Raw genomic sequence first — 22,115 nt, 5'->3', positions numbered from 1 at the left:
GCAATGGTGGATCCACATACATAATACTAACCCACTCATAATACAGCAGTTTTTTCATAATACAACTTTCCTATATCAATCAGAATTCATAACTTGTACTGATATAGCCCCAGTTCATTACAGATGATCTTTAATTATATGATCACATATTATTTTTTTCTACAGAACTTCAAACTGGTAGTAGTACAAGCTGTTATCCTCTATGGGTACTGGCAGTTAGAGGGGTAAGAGAGAGACATTTTGCCAGCGAGATCACAGCTATATGCTGACTACAGAGAAATATGAGCCTCATCCCCTCCATTGAGCCTATTCTCCCTCCCCGGCTTTTGTTCCTGTGTCCCTCAACTTTAGGTTTTACTTGAAAACAACAATTCCATTTTGCAAAAAATTTCAAGGTTCTGAAATTTGTTTTCAATCCAATGCAGAGCACAAATGAGACCTTGTAAAAGTTTTTGTGAAACAAAGAAAGGCTCTGATTTACACCAGGGATTTGAACGTAGGTTTCCCACAATCCAGGCCAGTGCCTAAGCATAGGGCTAGAGAGAGAAAGCGTCACTTGCTCTTGTTTTGACCAGAGTGATCTTAGACCTTAGAAACCTTCCTGATGACATTGTCCTAGAAACTGATATCTTTCTATGAAACATTTCGGTTTTGACAAAACAAAATTTTTAGACTGGAAAAAGTTCTCAAAAATATTCTGACCAGCCCTATTCAGTCCCTGTCCTCTGATCCGCCTGTCCCTGTCTCCCTTGTACCTATTACTCCCAGCCTGCAACTATTCCTCCTCCTCATTCCTTTGCACTTCTCTCTCCTCATTGATGCCTACAAACTAGTAAGAGAACAGTGAGAGCATGAGAGAGTCTTCCTATTTGGTTCTGGTGCCACAACAGCCCTAGAAGACAGGAGGAGCAATGCAACCCTTGCAGCCCTGAGGTGGAGCATGCTCAGTCACTCTCTGGGGATGGAGCATACTCAGTGCAGATGAAAACTTAATTGAATAATACTGACAGCCTCTATCAAACTTCTATTGAGTATGTACAAACTGCAGTTTTTCAGAGGCTTATAACTTGGGCAATTTTTTACAGAGACAGCAAATGGTACACTTCTGACATCAGGGTGACCACCCCACCAAATTTGAAGTCCCTGCTCCAAAGCATGGAGGTGCTAACGCTTCTCAGTGAAATGATTGTAAGAATTTTTTTAACTTTGAAAATAAAAGCGTATGTTTCCTTAACCTCTTTCTCAGAAATGGCTGAACTGTTTTAGCTGAAACTTTAAATAAATGTCCGTCTGAGGCAGACAGACAGCATGGAAAATTTCAGCTCCAACAGTCTGAGTTTGGCAAAGTTATAACCAACTGAAAACAGGATCTTATCATAGGACATGTCCTGCAACCTGAACTATGGGGGTCACTTTGGGCACCTTCTATAGCATAGAACTGTGTGGAGGTGGAGCTCATCAGCAGCAGGATCTCTCATCCTCTGGGCCCAGAAAAGTCAGGGGTAAGTCCAGCAGCAGATTTTTCACTCCTCCCTTCCCCCACACTACCAGAGCAGTGAGAAAGTAGGGCTGGTGGGCATTTTATCTTTCCATTCCCTAGAAGGCCAAAGAATTGGGGACTAGGGCCAAGGACTGTCTTAATTTTCATTTCTCGATTCTCAGAGATTAGGGACTAACATAGGATAGGGAAGCAGGACCAACAAGGGAAATCCTGGGTTGTCTGGTGGCCCAGTTTAAGCTGGTGGGGAGAAAAATGGACTTGGCAACTGTTCAGCAGTTCTTACAGAACTTACATCCTGTAGTTTCAGCTGTAAAAAGCCCCCCAAGATCAGCCAGCGCTTCAGCTCCGAAGTCCAAAACTTGAAATCTGGCATTTTTAGACTTACTCACATTCTTGTGGAAGTTAAATAGAAAGCCCTGACAACAATTCTGTAGTAAAATGTGAAATGCTATTTTGATTTATATAGACTTTTAAATAAAAATAAAATTAAAAACTGCTTGTACAAAACTGATATAGATCATGCAATTAAAAATTATGCAAATGAAAGAAAAATATACTTGATAAATTCAAACAGTGGAACAATCTGAGAGGATGGACAGTAATGTAACCCTTCTACACAGTGCAAAACTGATTATTCTAACACATCCTTCATCATGTCACTCAAGTTTCTATGATTTGCATTAATCCTCAGCCTAAAGGATACAGTTGTGAAAGAATTAGAATAACTCAGCTGGGAACACTAACTCGTAACTGTTATGCAAATTTTATTTTAGATTCACATTTCCAGGTTATGCATCAGAAACTGCGATTTTGCTTCTGAGCTACAATACAAGAAAAATAAACAGAGAGACAAAGAACTTGCCTAACTTCATTCTGAGCCAACTTTCTTCTGGCTTGTATGATTGAATTTGATTCCCGATATATATTTTTTCTCATTTCTCTTTCCTTTTAAAGCATGATGGAATCAATTTTTGCTCAACCTCAGTTTTCAGAAAACTGAAATTCAAATTGAAATATATTATCAACTTTGGTCTTCCAAAAAAAATTTCATTTTATTTCCTTTCTGAAACTCTCATTCCTTCTAGGAGTTGCTCTCCATGTTCTTTGCATGGGAGCATGGCCTGCAACAGTGGCTTCTGGCAGAGAAACAAATAATAGTTTCAAAACAGCAGCAGCCTGATCACATGATATACACAGGGAAGAAAAAAGGAAGCACTGCCAGGGGCTCAAACATTCAGATATTTAGAAGGGTGGAAGGGAGGGCAGATAGCATTTGTGGCCCAACACATTGGGGATCTGGGAAAGTTGGGAGAGAAATACGTCCCCACTAAACTAAATAGAAAGCTGATCTGGGAGGGAGCAGGAGATGCATTGCTATTGGAGAGTCGGGGAGGGTGCATAAGGAAATATCGCTGCTAGGGAAAGGGGCAGTACTCTACCCGAGGTCAGTGCCAGTTAGGTTATAAAGCCACCCAGGAGAAGTGAAGTAACTCCTCTCTTTCATACCACATGGACTGGCTGCCTCTGTCCTCCTCCCTTGCCAGTGAAAGGACAGGGGTTTCTGCCAGCAAGGGTATGTCAACACTGCAAAAAAACACAAAAACAAAACAAACCACTGCAGTGAATCTCAGAGACCATGTCTGCAGATTCGGGCTTGCGCTCTGGATGTAAAAAATAGCCATGTAGATGTTCTGGCTCAGGCTCTGAAGCCCAGCCTACAGCCTGGACTTCCTAGCCCAAGCTCCAGCCTGAGCTGGAATGTTTACACAGCTATTTTTTAGTGCTGGAGTGTGAGCCCTAGTCTGCAGACCTGGGCGCTGAGATTTGCTGTCATGGTTTTTTTTCCTGAACATACCCTAAATTTCTCTGTTCCTAGGCCCCTGTCTGCTAGCATAGCCCATTCAGGACTCCCTATCTTCTGTGAATTTGCTGGGGATGGGGGGAAGCAGTGAAGGAGGGGAGGGGGGAAAAATCACAATCATAGGCAGATTTCCTTCTAGGACTATGTCCTCTGGCTTCCAGACATCTTAGAGGTGCAGGAGCAATCTTTTCCTCTGGCAAAACCAGACTTTTGATTTTCAAAAGTGCTTCAGCTCCTCCCCCACTTAGTAGGCGAATGTACACATACACATACACACCTGACCTCCTTCCACATCAATTTTATATCATTATAACATGACTGTGATTAAACTACTTCATCAGTTAGAGAATGTAAATTAGAGAAGAATCAGGCCCTATATATCTATAAGTAAACATATACACATATACTCACTCACCACTAGATATGTATACATACAGTCACTACACTCCCCAGCCCCACAATGCTGCGGCTCTCTAACTGGGGGCCTGGTTGTTCTGCTTGTGCACGGCTCTCTGCTTTGGCAGCCCTTGCTCCCTGCCCTAAGGCTCTGAGTGCCAAGAGGTGCTTTCCTGGCTACAGTGCGTGAGGGAATCTCTTGGCAGGGGCACTGCTGCTCTTTAAGTGCCTTCATATTACGCTGCCTGCAGTTTTTTAATATCCTTTTGCACTCAGTGCACGCCCCTGGAGTGGATAATGGTGTTGCTGATGCTCTCTCAATTTCAGGATGACAGATTCTGGGAACTTGACCCACTGGCCAGCAGGGATTCACAGGTGATGTCCCAACAACTGCCTGAAGCTATTCACATCCAGAGGAGACATGCAGTGGGATCAGCTCATACCACTTTTGCACTCACTGACAGGCAAGGGCTGGGAGCCCATGTGGACAAGGCTAGAAAGAAAGTAAACAGGGAGGTCACCAAGCTATTCCTGGAGACCCGGAGTTCAGTGAGACAGCATAGGGACATCTGTTTACAATCAGCTGGAAGTTCTCAGGGATGATCGCGTACATTTGTCAGATGGAGGTGCTCACATACGGCTATGGAATGTACATATTGGGCAGGTGTTACCATAGATACCATGCAGGGTGGTTGGGTGTGGGAGCGGCCAAGCTAGTCACTGGCACCCCCTGTGGCCAGTTTCCAGTGAAGTTAAGGGAATAAAATGAGCAGATCCTAGAGAGAAAAGATCTGGGATTTTGGTGATGGACCGTGGGTGAGACCTTGTGGCCTTTGTGGGCCCAGGTCCCCACCCTGATACACCCTCTATCCCTCTTGAATGGGAGAGGGTGCTAGGACTCAGAGAGAGAGATGAGTCCTGGAGAGTAGGCTGAGGAGAGTCTATCCCACGTTATGGGTTATGTGGTAAGGAGTCCTGTAACCCCTGCACTGGTTTCAATTAAATGCCTGGTATAGGAGAGTATGGGTGATGGAAGGGTAGCGCCTGCCCGCCCACCCTGTATTAATGTTTAATAAAAGTTGAAGCCTTCCACTTAATTCCATGCATGCGTCTGTCCTCATTTTGCTGCTGTGTCCACATGAAATGTGTTTGTATAAATACACCTCTACCCCAATATAACGCGACCCGATATAACAAGAATTTGGATATAACGTGGTAAAGCAGTGCTCCGGGGGGGCGGGGCTGTTTACTCCGGCAGATCAAAGCAAGTTCGATATAACACGGTTTCATCTATAACACGGTAAGATTTTTTGGCTCCCGAGGATAGCGTTATATCGAGGTAGAGGTGTATATACACACACATACACCATATATGGTGTTCATGTTATAGATCATTGAGCCATACATTTATACTGCTTCCAGTGTTCATTATTTTCACGAGTCTCATGGTATTTGTTTTTTTTTAAGTCCCCAGTTCCTGGAGTCAAATGATTATGTGAAAATCTCAACTTCCTTTTAAAAAACGAGTAAGTTTCCTTCACGGTTGCAGAAGAAAGTTTGAAAACGTGAACCAAGTACATTCTAAAAGCTCTGATACCAGAATACAAATAACTAGAGGGTTGCACACTTTGTTGCTTCTGTAGGGTAAGTGCAGTAACCACACCAGGACCCCCTTGCATTCCTCCATTCCTCTCCCAAGCTCCTTGTGTGCCAATCCTCCAACCCCCGCTATTTCAGGGACTCCTTGCAATCACCCACTCATTCCAGGGGCTCCGTGTGCCCCTCATCTCCACCTTCCGCCCTCATGACAGGGGTTCTGTGTGCCCCTCATTTTTCCACCATGCCAGGGGCTCTATGTGCCCCCCCACCACATGCCAAGGATGCTGTGTCCCCCATGTCCCCCATCCTCATATCATTATGCCTTCTTTCTCCCCATGCCAGGTGCTCTGTGTGCATCCCATTCCTTTTCTGTCTGTGAGAGAAGTCTTCCAGGGTGTCAACATTTTTAAACTGTATTCAGAAGATGGGCAGAGCTGAGATGGGGGGGGGGGTGTTATGTTGAAGGTACTAATGGCCATCATCAACCGCTTCGTTGACCACTAGATAATTACAGACCTCATTAAAGCTGGAGGGTCTGTTAACCAGATGCCAGGGGCTCTGTGTGTCCCTCATTTTCACCTTTCAGTTTTTCCAATTTTCACCAAAATCAGTAGGGTTCTGCCCATAAATACCTAAAACATTTCCTGAAATTTTCAAATTGATCAGATTCAGGGTTCAATTACATTGCAGGCAAATAAAGAAGCAGACAGTCAGAGAAATCCACTTAGCTGAGTGCCCTTGTTCGCTTGGCCAGAAAGAACCCCAAAATGTATTATATTTTTTAAAATCTCATTATTTTGAGCCAACATTGTGATTTTTTTGAGGCTTGACTCATGATGTTTGAATGCTTGGAGTTGCCACATATCTTGGACAGCCTCATCTGCACTCTGTTTGCTAATCCATCCCCCACATGGGAGATGTGTAACATTTCAAACTTTGAACAGCTTTAGACAGTTGACATTAAAATAAAACCAACCTGCCACAAACGCATTTCCTATTTTCTCCCCACAGGTGGGATTCTTTCTACACTCCTTCCCTTAAGAAAAGCCCAATTTCCAGAATGAATATTTTAGTCCTGGACTAGTTATACAATCTCTCATGACCCTTCAAGGAAAGAAATAGCAACCATATATACACCACTGGAGCGAGGAGATCTCCAGTTTTTCAGTGGAACACAAAGCACTTGCTAGTTGTAGCCCTGGTAGGTCATAAGATAAAATGTATTACTTTCAGTTTAATTATGTATAGAAAAGCTTTTTATGTACTCCCCCCCCCCTCACACTTATTAGTTATACTTTTTCTTCCTCAGAGGCCTATGCTGGATTTATGTTAATTAGCCTGGTTTTACAGTAGGAGAGAGAAAAAAAATTCAACCCAATAAATATTTTAAAAACTCAAACATTTCTTAAATATGTTGCACACCCAGAATACATGATAGTGCCCTATAAAGATTTTATTCCCACTCTGGTACTCATTTGGGATGACCCCAAAATCGAATCCTTACAGTTATAAATCTCTGCAGAAAATTTCCCCTATGAATCACTCACACATATGGTGGCCATCCCAAACTCATGCTGATACTTCTTTCAGTGTTTGCACATATTATATATTTGCATATCTTCAGAATCTGGTCACTTTCTCTCACTGTTTAATGGCAACAGAGAGATACAATTTGTTATGCCACAAAACTTTCTAGATTCAGCCCCTACTCTGTGAGCACCTTCAGACCATTTACTGTACTGTTTACATTGCACTGAATGTAACCTATTTTGTCTTGAGTTTGTATTTGTAAGCTCCTTGGGCATAGATCTTGTTCTTTGTCTGGCACACTTGCCAGTTTGTAAAGCATGACACACAATCTGGGAACGCTATATAAAATGACAGTCATAAGGCTAATATGTTTCTAATTACTATCACACTAACACAAGTCATTTCTGACGCAGGCAGAAATAAGATGAAGGCTTCTAAAAAGGCAAAGAAGGATTTTCAGGGACAAGAGGGGAATATCCATAAAGAATATTTTTAAAATGTTTTTCGTGTACTTTTCTCATCTGGCAAGTAAGCAGTCAACTCCACTAACTGAGAGGTTCTGTGGAAAGTACTCAAGTGGTAAGGTTTTAGCAGCAGGCTGATTCAAATACAGCAGAATCTGTAGTGTATAGCATAGCTTGGCGTGCAGTGAGAATCAGTAGTGAGCTGACTAAGTGGTTTGAAATGAAAACCAGAGTCAAACAGGGATGCATACGCAGTTCAATACGTTTTGCTTTATATTTAGAAACATCTTGTCCAACTCCCTAAGTAACATTGATGGAGGCTGCATGATATTGGGGCAAATTATCTATCATCTTGACTTCACAGAAAATATCATCATGATAATGTCTACAGAGGAATACAACCAAAAAGCATTGGACAATCTGTATACAACAGCCAAACAATGGGGATTAAAACTGGATGAACAAAAGATAAGAATAACAGAAATATCAAAAATCAAGAAACAGGCTAAGTTAGTCATTTATGATGTAGATGTCGAACAAGTAGACAGCTTCTGCTTATTTGGGTTCCATCATAACACATGGCAGCCAGTGTGACGAAGATATCATCAAGTTGAAAGTTATTGCAGCAGAATGTTTGTGTGCTTGAATAAAAATGTTTGGAACTTCAAATCAGTGTCCATGACACCTAAAACCAGATTATATATTACATTAATTTATGGTTGTGAAACATGGGTGCCTACAAAGCATCTGGAGCAAAAGCTGCAAACATTTGAAATGAAGTGCCATGCCATATTCTAGGCATGACAAGGCTAGATAGACTAAGAAATGACAATATCCGTAAAAGACAAAGTGTAGTGTGTGACTACAATCATCAAAAGCCGCCAACTGCAATGGTTTGGCTATGTTGCTAGAATGACCCCATACCTATTGCCTAAAATTGATCTCTATGGAAGAGATACTCCTGGGGGAATTCTGCACCATTGCACAAGCACAGAATTAATGTCCCCCACAGATTCCTCCCCCCCCCCGACACAGAATAATTTATTCTGACAGGTAGGCAAAGGGAAACTGAAATTACACCTTTCTCCCACCAGGGGCTGATGTGGTGCCAGAAGAGAGGGAAGCTGGCTCACAGGCCAGAGCAGCTAGCTGCAGAGAGGTAGGGGGCAGAGGCTGCCTTCCTCACAGTGTCCTGCCTGCAGGGCTAGGGGAGGAGGCATGGGATATGGGCGGGATGGACAGACCGGGGCACACAGGGCTGGTGGTGGGGGGTTGCACATACTGGGGTTCAGATGGGCTAGTGAGGGTACAGACTGGGGTGGGGACACAGTAACTAGTGGGATGACAACATTGAGCCAGGGGCTGAATGGGAGTCGGGGTGCAGGGCCACATGGGGACAGGGGGTGGGAGGGTGCAGGGCCACATGGGGACAGGGGGAATGGGGGTGACTGAGAAGGGGTTCAGGAACACATGGGGACATGTGCAGATATCCCTGGCTGAATGGAGAGTGGTGGCGCAGGAACACACAGGAACAGGGGCAGATGTGCTTGACTGAATGGGAGAGGCTAGGGGTCAGCCAGGATCTGCATGGGGGAGGCTCCCCAATTCCCTAACAATCCCCCCCAAAAAACACCTGTTCCATACTTCTCCCACTCACACCCAACAACCCTCCAGGTTCACGTCCAGGCTCCTTCCCAGCAATTATTTCCCTCTCCCTCAGCTCCTCTGTTACCCCTGACTCCCCCAAGTCTTTGCACTGCTTCTGAGGGGTGTGGGAAATACAGTTCTGTGATGTAGTTTAAATGAATTATTACTCAAAAGTTCTGTATTAATATGCCTAGTAAGGAATCTATTTGTCAAAAAACATTTCCTGAATCTTTTTTTGTTGTCTGTACTGTTACAGAGATACTTGAGGACAGGTATTTTGAAATAAACTACCAAAATAATTGAAACTGGCATGATTATATGGTGTTATTTTGACAGGTAAAATATGCAGAATTTTAAAATACTGTGTTCAGAATTTTTAATTTCTTGGCAGAGAATTTTCCCAGGAGTAAAGAGCATGGTGAGAGAGACCGTGGACATCAAAGGAGACAGTGGTATAACAGAATATAAAACCATCCAGGGAACCTCCACAACTTGCTCAAATGGTGGCTCAGAATAGATGCAGACGGAATCTGCTCATAACTTTGGCCCTACCCAACTTCGGTGTTGGAAAAAGGAGATGAGGATGATGAATGGAAGTGGGACAGAGTAGGGGTTTGTCACTTGTACTATTTTTGCTAGTGAAAATAATGAAATTTCATGTTGTGTCAAGTTTGTACATTCTTTTATATAGACCTCTCATTTTACCACTAAAATATGGGAAGCAAAAAGGGAAGATATCATACCCTCTCTTCACCCTCTAATGAACTTGTGTCCAACGTGTCAACAGAAAACTTCATATGTGAGATTACTACTAAAGGTAGCACACTGTGCACTGGGAAAACTAGACACACCCTCTAAAAAAGGTTTAAAGAACACTGAACTACTAGTATCACTGTTATTACTTAACACAATAAATCTTGTTCTGATGGCAGCAAACAATAGGATTTGGTTAGTGTTTGATTATTTCAGTTTGCCTCTTTTCTCAACAATAGGAAATATAAGGAAGCACTACAAATCAGCAAAGAGACTTAGGCGTACTCTGTATTACAGAAGAGGATGTCATTATTATACTGGCTGAGTCTTGGAATGTAGTGCTACTAGTTTGTGATTAAAAAAAAAATATCATGTACTGAACATGACTCTGACCCCTTTAAGTTTTATATTCTCTTCCTCAGCGAATTTGTTCAGGCCCAAACTAGTACAAGTGGCTATCCACGGCTATTATAAGCCGATTTATTCCCCAATGATAAACAGAGGTGAAACCGCAGAAATGTTCAATTTAACTTTTGGGAGTAAACTTAATCCCTTTTTATTCTTTATTATTATATTGACTTCTACAAAAGTTATGGAGGTAATATTAAAAGCTGCATTGTAGCTTTTCTTGATGACATGTATGTATACACACAGGACTGAATTCTAAATGTGCTAGAAAAAAGCAACCACTTAAGACATCAAGGGAAAAATGGCATTTACTGGTCAAAAGTTCTCTATTTCTAACCTTATAAAGGACTCTATAACCTAGTTACTAGTTGGTACTGAAAACTCGAAGGTCAGAGGATATTATTTTAATTCAGTTTATAATTTCATATATAAATTCATATGAAATATATATATATATATATTTTAATTCAGTTTATAATGATACCATACCATAATCATCATAGATTATCAAATACCATAATCAAATTAGCACTAAAGTGAAATTAAAGGTCAGAACTTAGTTAACTATGTGGTATATTCAGATATGAATGCTGGCAAGTAGGTAATATTCATGTGACTGGAAATTAAGTATTTGCATCAACAGACTAAGTCTATTGTCTGCTTTAATGTCTGCTGCAGTGGAACTTTTTAATGTTAGAATAAAAGTGTACTCTGAGTCTTCATGCTTAGAGACCAACTCAAATGCTGAGCTTGAATTTTTGAAGTGGCATGATAAAAAAGTAAATCAAATTATTTTTTACTATTTTCCAAGTCCTTTCTAAGTGACTAATGTTGTTTTGTAATGCATTATTTCTAGTTTACTATAGTGTATCAAGGAATTGCTAAACAAATTAGTTAAAAGAAATACTAACAGATTCCGTGGAGTTTCTATTGACTAATAACCAAAGGCAAGGTTTTCAAAAATGCTGATGAGATTTAGGAATACAAGTTGCTTTTGAAAATCTTCCCCCAAGTTTTTAATAAACATAAGGAACATGGGAAGCATTAACGGCTACTAGAAACCTGCAAATGGAATCTCCATCTCAACTGAAACATTGTGTGGAAATACAGAAGACAAGAAAAATACTGTGTAGTTGCAAGTTATTTTTTGTATCTGTAACAAACTAGTCCCCTTCTGTTTTAAATGAACACAGCATTCATGTATCACTGTATTATTTCTACATACCATGTCCCTTGTAATAGCTATACATTCAACTTTCAGATTTTCTTCTTGTACTGATGTCAAGAATTCTGCATCTAATCTGTTGCCAGTATTGTAGGCTGATAAACTAGGAGGTCAGAATGAAGAGAAATAGTAATACAACTGCTCCCCCATAAAACAACCTAACTTCTTCACTGGACCACACAGCAGTTCCCTTAGAGACTAAACAAATCCAGTGATCCATGGAGAAGTTTTTCACAGGCCTCCGAAATTAATGAGAGAATGGCTGTCCCCTCTACTAACTAATGTAGAATATAAGGCAATAAAAATTCTGCATTACATAGGAGTCTAGAAAAGAAAACACAGTTCTAGAATTTAACAGATTTTGTGTTTCCTAAATTAATGCAGCTAAAGCTAGTTAAGTGCAGATAATCAAGAAAGAAATAGTCTCCGTCCAGGGGTGCTGGAACAAATTGTATAGTGGAGGTGCCGAGAGCCACTGAACCACGACGGAAACCACTTCAAGCCATGCGGTGCGGCAGCACCCCCAGCATCCCTAGTTCCAGCACCTATGGGTCTGTCTGTTTTTTGGTGAATGCATTGCTGCGTCACAACTTTTTGAATTTCATCAAGAACACTGAATGAGAATTACTATACAGAACCCCCCCCCCAAAGCAATAAAGAGCAGGACTATTGAAACAAAACCATATTAGCCATGCGACCATCTTTATTAAAAGATACTTCATGGCACTGAGTCATTGTTAAAAAACAAACAATCGCAGGAGATGACACCTTGCATTTTGGAATAGGGTTTGGAGATCAGAAAGGTGGGAAATCTAGAAAAGAAATCTGCTAGCTTCACACTGTTTGGAATTTAAGGCCCATGGAACATGTATAACCCAAGGCAGTTATACATGTTCCTAACAAATACCTAAGCAGTAAGGCCATTTCCTCACTTACAGTTATAAAGCTCTGCAGAAAATTTCCCCTATGAGTCATCACATATACAATAATATAAATGATTTTACCTGTAATAAACACGTAGCGTCTGAATTTCTTCTTCTAGTTTTTTATTCTGTTGAACAGCAGTCTCTCTCTCTTGTTGTATAGCTAGCAACTTTGCCTGCAAATAGATAGGTGATAATTATTTAAGAGAAGACTTGCTGTTTTAAGCACAATGAAAAAATACAGCAATCCTTTATGAATGTTAATTTCAGCTCTATTGTAGGTTTGATTATACAGAAAATGGTAGTCCTCTGTAATACTACCCATTTGTTCATTACTAAGACATTCTTAGTTAGTTGGTATACTATTGTAATTGTTTGTAAGTATTGACATCTTTCAGTCAGTATTGTTCTAAACAAATTTCCCTACTGCTTTTCTATATTCCCAGTTCCCATATTAATTCCTTCTTCAATTTTATCCAGCTGTTTGTCAACAAATATATTTACATGGTATTCAGAATGCTAAATCTTGAACTAAAATACTGTTTTTAGAGTGCTAAGTAAGGGTATTGACCAGTTCCTGTGATTGTCTGAGAAGAGGTCTGGAGAAATAAGTGCACGTATGTTTCATATAGCACCATAGCTTAATCACTTTGAATATTTAAAAATCTAGTACTAATAGTGATTTAGGACTCCCCAGAGTACTCAGGTTTTATATCATTTATTTAATATCTCACAGGATGATTAGCTGCTTTAACTACAAATTATGACTGGGCTTGCATTGCATTTCTATCATACATGTACGTCTGAGCACTAGGTAGGCTTCCCTACCATTCAATATATTTTTTCTTATTTTGAACATTATACAGCTACTACGGATCAACCAATTACCAGAAGTCAAAGGACATAAAACCAAAAAGGGTGTGTGCAACTCCTTAGTGTATTACCATGTGTGAATTCTGTCAGCATCCCTGGCTTTGCACCCACCAACTCCCTGAGGCTGCAAAAAAAAGGTCTCAGTGAATTCTAGACACGATAGATGAGCTGTGCATACATGGAGTCGAAGGATATGCTTCAGGCATTGGATTGGGACTCAGTAGATCTAGGTCTGCCAGACTCACTGTATGTCCTTGAGCAACTCAATCCCTCTGTGCCTCAATTTCCCATCTGTAAAAATGGAGATAATAATACTTCCTTTCATCCACCTTTCTTTTGTGTATTTAGACTGTAGCTCTTCAGGGCAGGGACTGTCTTTTACTATTTATATGTACAGTGCCCAGCAGAGAGAGGCCCTGATATCAGTTGGACCTCTAGGTGCTACTATAATATAAACAAATTATAATAAGCTGTTAAGGGAATAACAAGCACAGACTATTTTACTACATGCACAGTCTCTTTTAGCCTTGAAAGTGAAGGGTGTTAATGCTTAACCTCTCAGTAACACTGATTTAGAGCTCCTGATCCTGAACGGCAATGCACTTTGCATTAGCACTTGGAGCTGGCAAGCCCTAACTCGTGGTACTAAGAGGTTAAACTACTCTCCAGGTGAGCTGTTTAAGTCCTGAGCCTGGTGCTGCTTACAGCTCTGCAAACAGAACTCACAGAACACAAGAACGTTAGCCAAACCAAGCTATTTTCTATAATTATACCGTATTGTCGGTGAAACAACATACTTAAAAATTGGAAAAAACATGCTTGAATCAAAGTAGGTGGTTTGTTCTAGAGGCCAATAATTAACATCCTTGCCAATTTTCAGCGTACTGTGAAGTGTGATTGAAATGGTAGACTGGAAGGAAATGTTTGCAGCAGACACACCTACGCACAGAGAGATTAACGGCTAGTCTCTTTAGGGAAGTATACAAAAAAAGTACACCTAGCATTCAATTCACACTTTTCAGGACAAAGTTCAGAAGACATTGGGGCCTGAGACTCTTATTTATGCCAACTTTGTACCGGTCTAACTCCACTGATTTCATTGGAGTTTCACCTGATTTACACCAGCATAAGTGAGAGGAGAATCCAGCTCACTAGACTCAATATAGTCAAAAACAACAAAAACAGAAAAGTAATAGGCATGTTGCCAATCTTCTCAGCATGTGATTGGTGGGGGTGGATAACAAAACATTTCAGCTTGGGTATGTGATCACGACAGGGCAGGGGGACTTAGCTGGGAGTGGGGAGAGAGAGCGAGAGCAAGAGCAAGCACCAAGCAGTGAGGGTACTTATCTGGGATGTGGAAGACAGGTTCAAGTTCTTGCTCCAGCTATTCTAGGGTGGTCTTTCTCCTCAATTGAGCCTGGTGGAGCTATTCCACTTGTATAAGTAATCATAGCTCTGTGGTTATAGAACTCACCTAGGATGTAGGAGACCTGGGTTCAAGTCCTTGTTCTGACTGATTTGGAGATTAAATAGAGGAAGAGAAAGCCCTGAAGATTGTTTCAGTAGTGGATAGGCTCAATGGTTTACACTTGGTACAGCTGTGGGGTGATGAGGACATATGAATCTAAGCTTTCTTTCTACTCCCTCAATCCTGGAGTTAAATGAAAACTGGCAGCACTTAGCCAGCAGAGAATTGCCCTGCATTACAGATACTCCCTTCTGGCCTAGGTGTGCTGGCTCCATACCCTACACCCAATGTCCCCCTCTAAGATGTGGGAAGGGGTGCACTGCATTTATACTCCAGTAGCAGAAGATTCATTAAGGGCCCAAAGCTAGTGGTGGAATTTAGACCCCTCTCACAACAGATCTAAGCAGAAATGGAGTTAGAGCTGGCCTGAGAATCAGGATATTGTAACTGGCTCCCTGACACAACTCTCCTGTGCCCAGCAGAGATCTGGTGTCCATAAACATTTATGACTTAAATAGCTGAAATGTTTGAACACGATGGAAGGTTGTTACTGTGCTCCAGCAACAGAATTTTGATTAAACTGAGGAGAGAAGTGGGCATGGAAAATCAATGTTAATTTGACCTAGGTGGCAAATTTTACGGAGTTCTGATCTTTCCTCCTAAATTTTGAATGTGGTACCAAGATTCATCTATGTATATCCTAATGATCGAACTGATAGTCACAAAATAAAGGACCCTGCATACTGCATTATCTGGGGATGCTTTCTAATTATTTTAAAAATGATCAACATATTGAATAAAATTCTGACCCCTTATCTGCACTATGGGACATCTATGGCATGTTACACACATGTATCACATGATGAACTCCTCTTGACATCAAGGAAAGCTTCTCCTGGGGAATAAGGCTCCAAAGTAAAGTACTTAAGTATGTGCATAACTTTAAGCCCTTGAGTAGTCCCATTGAGTTTAACGGGATTACTTACCCACTGAAAGTTACGCACATGCTTAAGTACCTGGCCAAACCGGGGCCTAATTGCAGAACATATAATAGAGATCCCAAGTGGTGAGGACAACTGTGACTTTATATTGCCCACACAGGCACAATTTCTGTAGAGTACAAGGAAAGAGGTGTAACCAGCCCTCAAGTGGTTGCATATCTAGGGTTAAATCCTCAGCGCTGCCTTTGGTTGCTTTGCATTGCTGAGGTAGATCAAAGCAGCCAGAAAGCTATCCTAAAGGGGCAGCTGATGAGTTCCCCTGGCCTGGGTGGAACAAAGTTGGTGTAGCTGGCTTATGCCACCTGTGCCCCCACTTGCTGGAGGAGGCATGGCAGGATTTAGGGGGTGGTTCAGATCCATTGACTGTCTGACATTCCTCAGGGGCACAAATGGGCTAGGTCTCAATAGAAAATCTGACTCTTATTAGTTTGTATATAGAAATTGTAATCAGCAGGAACAGCAAATTAAACTGTTTTACTCTGCAATCTAAGACCATGCTCCCCAACCCAATCCTTACTCTGTTATTTAATACTGTTCAGGGATATTTGCAGCAGACATGTAAATGACAACACTGGTAGGGGTCTGTGTTTTGCATTAGTCTTAAGGTTGCAGACAACAAATCCTGCATTAGAATTCCCTGTCTGTCCCACATGCAGGGCTGGTGCTACCATTTAGGCAAACTAGGCGGTTGCCTAGGGCGCCAAGATTTGGGGGCAAAAAAAAGCGGTGCCCACAATTTTTTTTTTTGACAGCGTTCCTACGCCCCCTCCCCGAGTGCGCGGTCACCACTCCACTTCTTCCGCTTCCCAGGCTTGCAGCGCCAATCAGCTGTTTGGTGCCGCAAGCCTGGGAGGGGAGGAGAATTAGAGCGGGGGTGGTGTGCTCGGGGAGGAGACGGAGCAGGGGTGAGCTGGGGTGGGGAGCTGCCGCAGGGCTGGGGGGGGGGGGGTGCAAGGTGGAAGTTTCGCCTAGGGCGCGAAACTTCGTTGCACCGACCCTGCCCACATGAATATTACTGCTACATCATATGATCATTCATTTCTGAAAAGTTCGGTCCTGATTCAGTGTTATGGAAATAGGCCAGAACAAACATTTTCCAGATAGTACAGTCAAGGAAGAATATGGCTTTTATTGCTCTACCAAAGAAAAGGAAAGGGCTGAACAGCAATTTTGAGCAGGTAGTGCACACATATAATTTGTTTCATTGTAATAAAAGCAAATTGAGTCTGATGCTAGTTAACCCAAGCAAAGAAAGATGTTTTGCAACATTCTGTTTATGACTTTAGCCCCACAGTCTTCCCTTATATGGTCACCTCACACTGGGGAGTGTGGCATAAATTACTATTATAGCAAATATTTTACATGTAGGAGCTAACTATATGCCCATAAAAATACTACATGCTAATTCTAGTATGTTATCACATTATGGAGGCAAATTGATATATGAAAAGTTCACATTATTCTGAACAACAGTTACCTTAAGAACCTGCCTATTTTATCTTCGATACATTGATAACGTTTCCTCAGTATCTGCAGTAACATTTTTTAATATCCTATACTTTAGGAAATACCTGAAATATTGCAAATACAGAGGTAAAATGAGTTAGTTATCTCAAGTGCAATCCAAGGCAAATATGCGTGATTAATACATGGAATGTACCACCCAGAAATATTTTATTGCATACGGTATTTCTGAAAAACTAAAGGACCATTTTAATCACACAGTGAAGTGGCATAGGGTGAAATCTTGGCCCTACCGAAGTCAATGGAAGACTCCTACGGACTTCAGTAAAGCCAGGATTTCACCCTTAGTTTCTGTGGATTTAAGCACATAATCTCTAAAGCCCAAAAGTCACACGTAATCTATTCAGCACATATGGATTATTACATATGCAAACTAGATAGTTTATTTCAGGCAGAAGCCCATCTTGGTGTCAACAAAAGTGCTTCAAGTGTCACAGCATCAAGTAGTGCATTCAAAACCAGATGTCAGATTGGTTTCTGCAGGCAGGTAATGTTCTATGCAGAGATGATAACTGATTCCAGGTAGAAATAGTTTTATTATGAAATCTGGCTGCAGGCAATTTTTTAAAACAACAAGAATCCTGTATATGGAGGCCTAGCAAGTAGTTTCTTGTATCACCAATCATAACACAAACTGTGAAAAGGTGAGAATACCACAGACTTCATTTGCATATATCAGCAAACAGTTATTCAGAACTGTAAGGTCTAACTGATTTAGAAGCCCATGTCTCTATTAGGCTCCTCAGTGCATGAGCCACTTTTGAAAACAAGACTTGGGCTTCTAAGTCAGTTAGGCCTTGCAGTGCTGAGTGAAGCACCACTTAAACACCTTTTAAAGTCTGGACCTTTGTGCTTGTGACAGGTGCTAGCTTGATATCGCAGGTGACGACGTGGTGCGGGAAAGTCAATGTTGATACTTGTTGTCCAAAGAAAGGGCTTCAGTAACCTGTGATATCAAGTTAGCACCTGTCACAAGCACAAAGACAAGACTTTAAAAGGTAGTTAAGTGTAGCTCCCCACAGCTATTCAAGGTCTAACTGACTTGGGAGCCTAAGTCTCATTTTCAAAAGTAAATGAAGCACTGAAAGTCAATGGGACTTAGGCTCCTCAGTGCTTTTGAAAATGAGACTTGGGCTCTTAAGTCAGTTAGACGTCGCAGTGCTGAGCAAAGCAATGCCTAAATACTTTTATAAATCTGGGCCTAAGTTTGTTCATCATTCCCTGTTCCAAAATACACCACCACACGTCTCTCTTGGAAATCTTAAGAGTGACCAAGGACCGAATGGCCATATAAAATAAGTGAACAATCCCTCTAGCATCCAGATCAGGGTTGAAGTACATTGATGGGGGGACCTACAGAAGCTAACACTGCTGCTGTTATAGGTTATATTTAGGCTTGGATTTCACCGTACACGCACAAACAGATGAAAAATATTTCCATCAATAATCAAAATTTACAGTTATGCAAAGAAAGAAAAATGCTGTTTGAGAACTTGTAGAGTTTGATTTAAGCAGGTTTAATTTGTGTATTTTGATGTGATGTTGATAATTTGTGTTTTAATGGTTATAAAGCTTTCACTTGTAAAATCTGTGTCTGTCATTAAATACTTAGGGTCTGACCCCCTCATAATTTCCCACAGCTGTGAACATTTAAATTGATAATCTAAAAAAATGCTTAAAAATAAACTGATACTATCTTTCAAAATTATAAAAAAAATAAAAATCAAATTCTGCCAACTCTAGTTATATTTGTGTTGTAGAGAAAGTATCAGTTTTCAGAGCTGTTAGTCCAAAATTTTTCACAATCACTAAATTTCCCTTTGAAAGGAAAAATACATACATTTAAATTCTTCACTCCTCATTCAAGTAAAAAAAGTCAATTCAGGTAATTAAGCAAAATACTGTACTCAACGAAAAGCAGTTAACCAATTTACTATTGAATGCTTACAATTTATGCTAAATGGTAAAACATAGTTTTTGCTAATTCGATTGAGCAAACAAATAATTAGTATATCCCAAAGTAGTACTTTTTCATTCATATGGCCAAAATCATATAGACCACTCTGTTGTTCTCAGCAGAAGTACCAGTGTCAGAGTTTTGTTGTTGCTGTTTATATTGACTATTTGAAACTATTAAATGAGACCATACAAAAAAATTCAGTTACATCATGAACAGTTCACAAAGAAAACAAACCTGCAAAGAATCACAAACATGAGTAGGCCTGTTGACTTCAGTGGCACTGCTCATGTGAGTAATTTTTTTGCAGGATTTGGGTAGGCAAGGAGGGGGAGTTTGGGTTAATGTCTATTTGTATATACATGCCCTGTGTCCGTGAAAGGGAAATTGAGCTATTAGTATGCATAGGCACACAAAAAAAAAAATCTAATTAGATATCATCTTCTATACATAATGCAGAATCAAAATGCTGAGTTTAATACTAAGACTTTAGACAAATATGTCACTCTTAAGAAAAGAGCAAAGAAATTATCAACACAGAATCAATATATCTGTGATTAGGAAAATTAGGATTAGTAAAGAATCAATGTTTATATCTCAAATAAACAACAGAGGTGAGCATGCTGCAAGTATCAAGACACTTATCACTATAGGAGCTTCTTTTGCAATGGACTTGTATAGGAGCCCATTTTGTAAGTGTGTTCTCCTTTGATATTCGAGGCTCCAATCAGACCACCTAGCCAAACATTTTGAGCTCAGTCCCCAACTGGGCCAAGCTCTTGCTTGGCATATTTGGAAAGGGAAGGAAAAAGTAGATTTAAGCCATCTTTCCGTTTTCCCAAACCTGTGACTGCCTGGGGGTTGAACTTCTCCCTGGCTCAGTTTAGAGCCGCCTAAGGGCTGCATTAACTTGATCCATCTCATAATGACACTGGTGAAGACTGCTGAGACACAATGTATGCAGGCCCCTGGAATGTCTTGTATGCTGGAGGAATCCTCAACAGACAATTTATGGTAGCTTTAGGGTTCCTTGCACCATTCCAATGATACAAAAGGACCAATCAGAGTGGGGTTATGGATCTGTCCTTTATGATTTATCATAACCTGTTCTGAATATAAATATCATCAAAATCTTTATTCTGAATTATGCTTTTTTCCTCACCCAAATACAAGTCCAGCCAGAGATTCTGATTAAGATATACCTTTTAAAACATTATGGGAGCTCTCCAAAAAACATGTAGCTGTTGCAGAAGATGCTACTGAGGATTTAATAGGTGACACTCTTCCTCCTGAATCCACATGGGACAAACACCTCCATATGGGGTTCTGGAGCACTATACTGCAGGAAATGCAGACATACAAACAAGCTTCTGATGCTAAAGATTCCTGGCACTTTTTGTGAGAATGGTGGATATGTCCTTAATTAAATTTCAGTTGAGGTAACTGCATTCTTCCTTACTAAATTTCCATATAGCTTCAATTGGAAACAATCTTCTTTTTCAATTGCTATCCTAAGCTGTGGTGTGTAGTTGCTGTGCACTGTTAAACCTCTGTCACATTTCAACGCATGGTTACATTTCAGCAATGAAAGAAGGAATCCCTGTGTATTTGATAACACTTATAAGCATTTGAAATTTGGAAGGTGAAAAGAACTACAACAAAATGTTAATATATTTTATTTAAAATTACAGTTTTGCAAAGCCAAGCAAAACACATTTGGAAAAATAAATCCTTTTATTAATGAACTGTCAAATGCTCTGACACATTTCCATATCTATAATCCAGTGCAGAAGGCATAATTTTTGCATTATACTTGTGAAATGCTATTGAGCCCATTTCAGTCACCACAGACAAAATTATAGTGTGCAAAAGTCATGTCTTGTTAAACCCACACAGTAAACATTTCCCTATATAACAGTGTCCTTCTACAGTTAGAATTTTAGCCAACAGTTTTGTTTTTGTTTGTTCAAAGGATCTCTTATACTTTCTCACTGCACCTACTGTACCCTTCATCACCTGAACACCTGCAACTAAACTGGTCTCGCCAACTAAATTTTTTAAAATTATGCAATCTGTATTCTGTCAATGGCAAGCACTTGGGTAGAATTTCCTCTATACCTTTCAACATAACTAACAGACAATTAAATAACTGAGTGTATAGAAATATTTGCCAACTGAAAAGTTAGGGAAACAAGTTTAATCAAGTGATCTTCACTGACATTTTAACAGTGTTTTTGAGCATTAGCTGAATGTTTTAAATATAACGTATGAGGGTTAACTTTAAATACTGGTTCATGGAAAATATTTTATTGCCTAACTCAGGCTATAGAATCTGTCGTATGGATCTGACTTTCTTAATACTTGAGGCACAAGATCCATTAATATTTGAGAACCTTCTTTGCATGTGTGAAGCATGCAAATAGCATGCAAACAGCCTCAACTTTAAGAAAATTAGGTTCTTAGAGAGGAATCCTGCCCCATATAAGTCAATGGGAGTTTTGCCATTAACTTATGTGTGTATTCAAACAACATCTATTTAGACATAGATGTATCAAGTAAATATACAAATGCTGTATTGTATGAAGGGAAAAATATATAGGATAGGTATGTGTGCGTGCTCTCTTTCTTTCCCTGATTTTATGTTTACTGACAGATGCTATAAATGTAAAGACTGTAGAATTATTTCCAAATCTATAGTATGAAAGCTGAGGTGCTATCTACTCCACAGTGGTAAAGGATTTTCACTTTTAAAGTGACCAACACACACAGATTTTTTGGAGCAATGAAAAGATCCTGGTTCCATTTGCACAACCCAACTTATGAAAGACTTGGACTGCAACAGTAAAATTCTTCAGATGACCAGCCCTTTAGAATGACAACATTCTTGGGGTGGGGGGTGGGGGGAGGAAGGGGTCCAATGATATAAAACATATATAGAAAAGGTGACACCCACCATCCTCTTTTGGAGTTGGCAGCCCAATT

The 22,115-nt window shown here is 40.4% G+C and overlaps 1 protein-coding gene across 3 annotated transcripts in view; it reads right to left on the bottom strand.

Moving 5' to 3' along the window:
- The window catches only part of MIPOL1 (mirror-image polydactyly 1), a 292,979-nt gene that overhangs the window by 69,263 nt on the left and 201,601 nt on the right, over positions 1 to 22,115 (bottom strand). For all 3 annotated transcript variants that reach the window (XM_024195976.3, XM_024195975.3, XM_024195977.3), the window contains one exon: positions 12,389 to 12,483. In XM_024195976.3, coding sequence (XP_024051744.2) covers positions 12,389 to 12,483 — 95 coding nt within the window. The remainder of the gene's footprint in view (positions 1 to 12,388; positions 12,484 to 22,115) is intronic.

Source organism: Terrapene carolina, unplaced genomic scaffold (genome assembly GCF_002925995.2).
Source record: "Terrapene carolina triunguis isolate 2854851 unplaced genomic scaffold, T_m_triunguis-2.0 Scaffold96, whole genome shotgun sequence".
Taxonomy (NCBI): domain Eukaryota; kingdom Metazoa; phylum Chordata; order Testudines; family Emydidae; genus Terrapene; species Terrapene triunguis.
The sequence above is the reverse complement of the archived record's forward strand: the minus strand, read 5'-3'. Positions and strand labels throughout refer to the sequence as shown.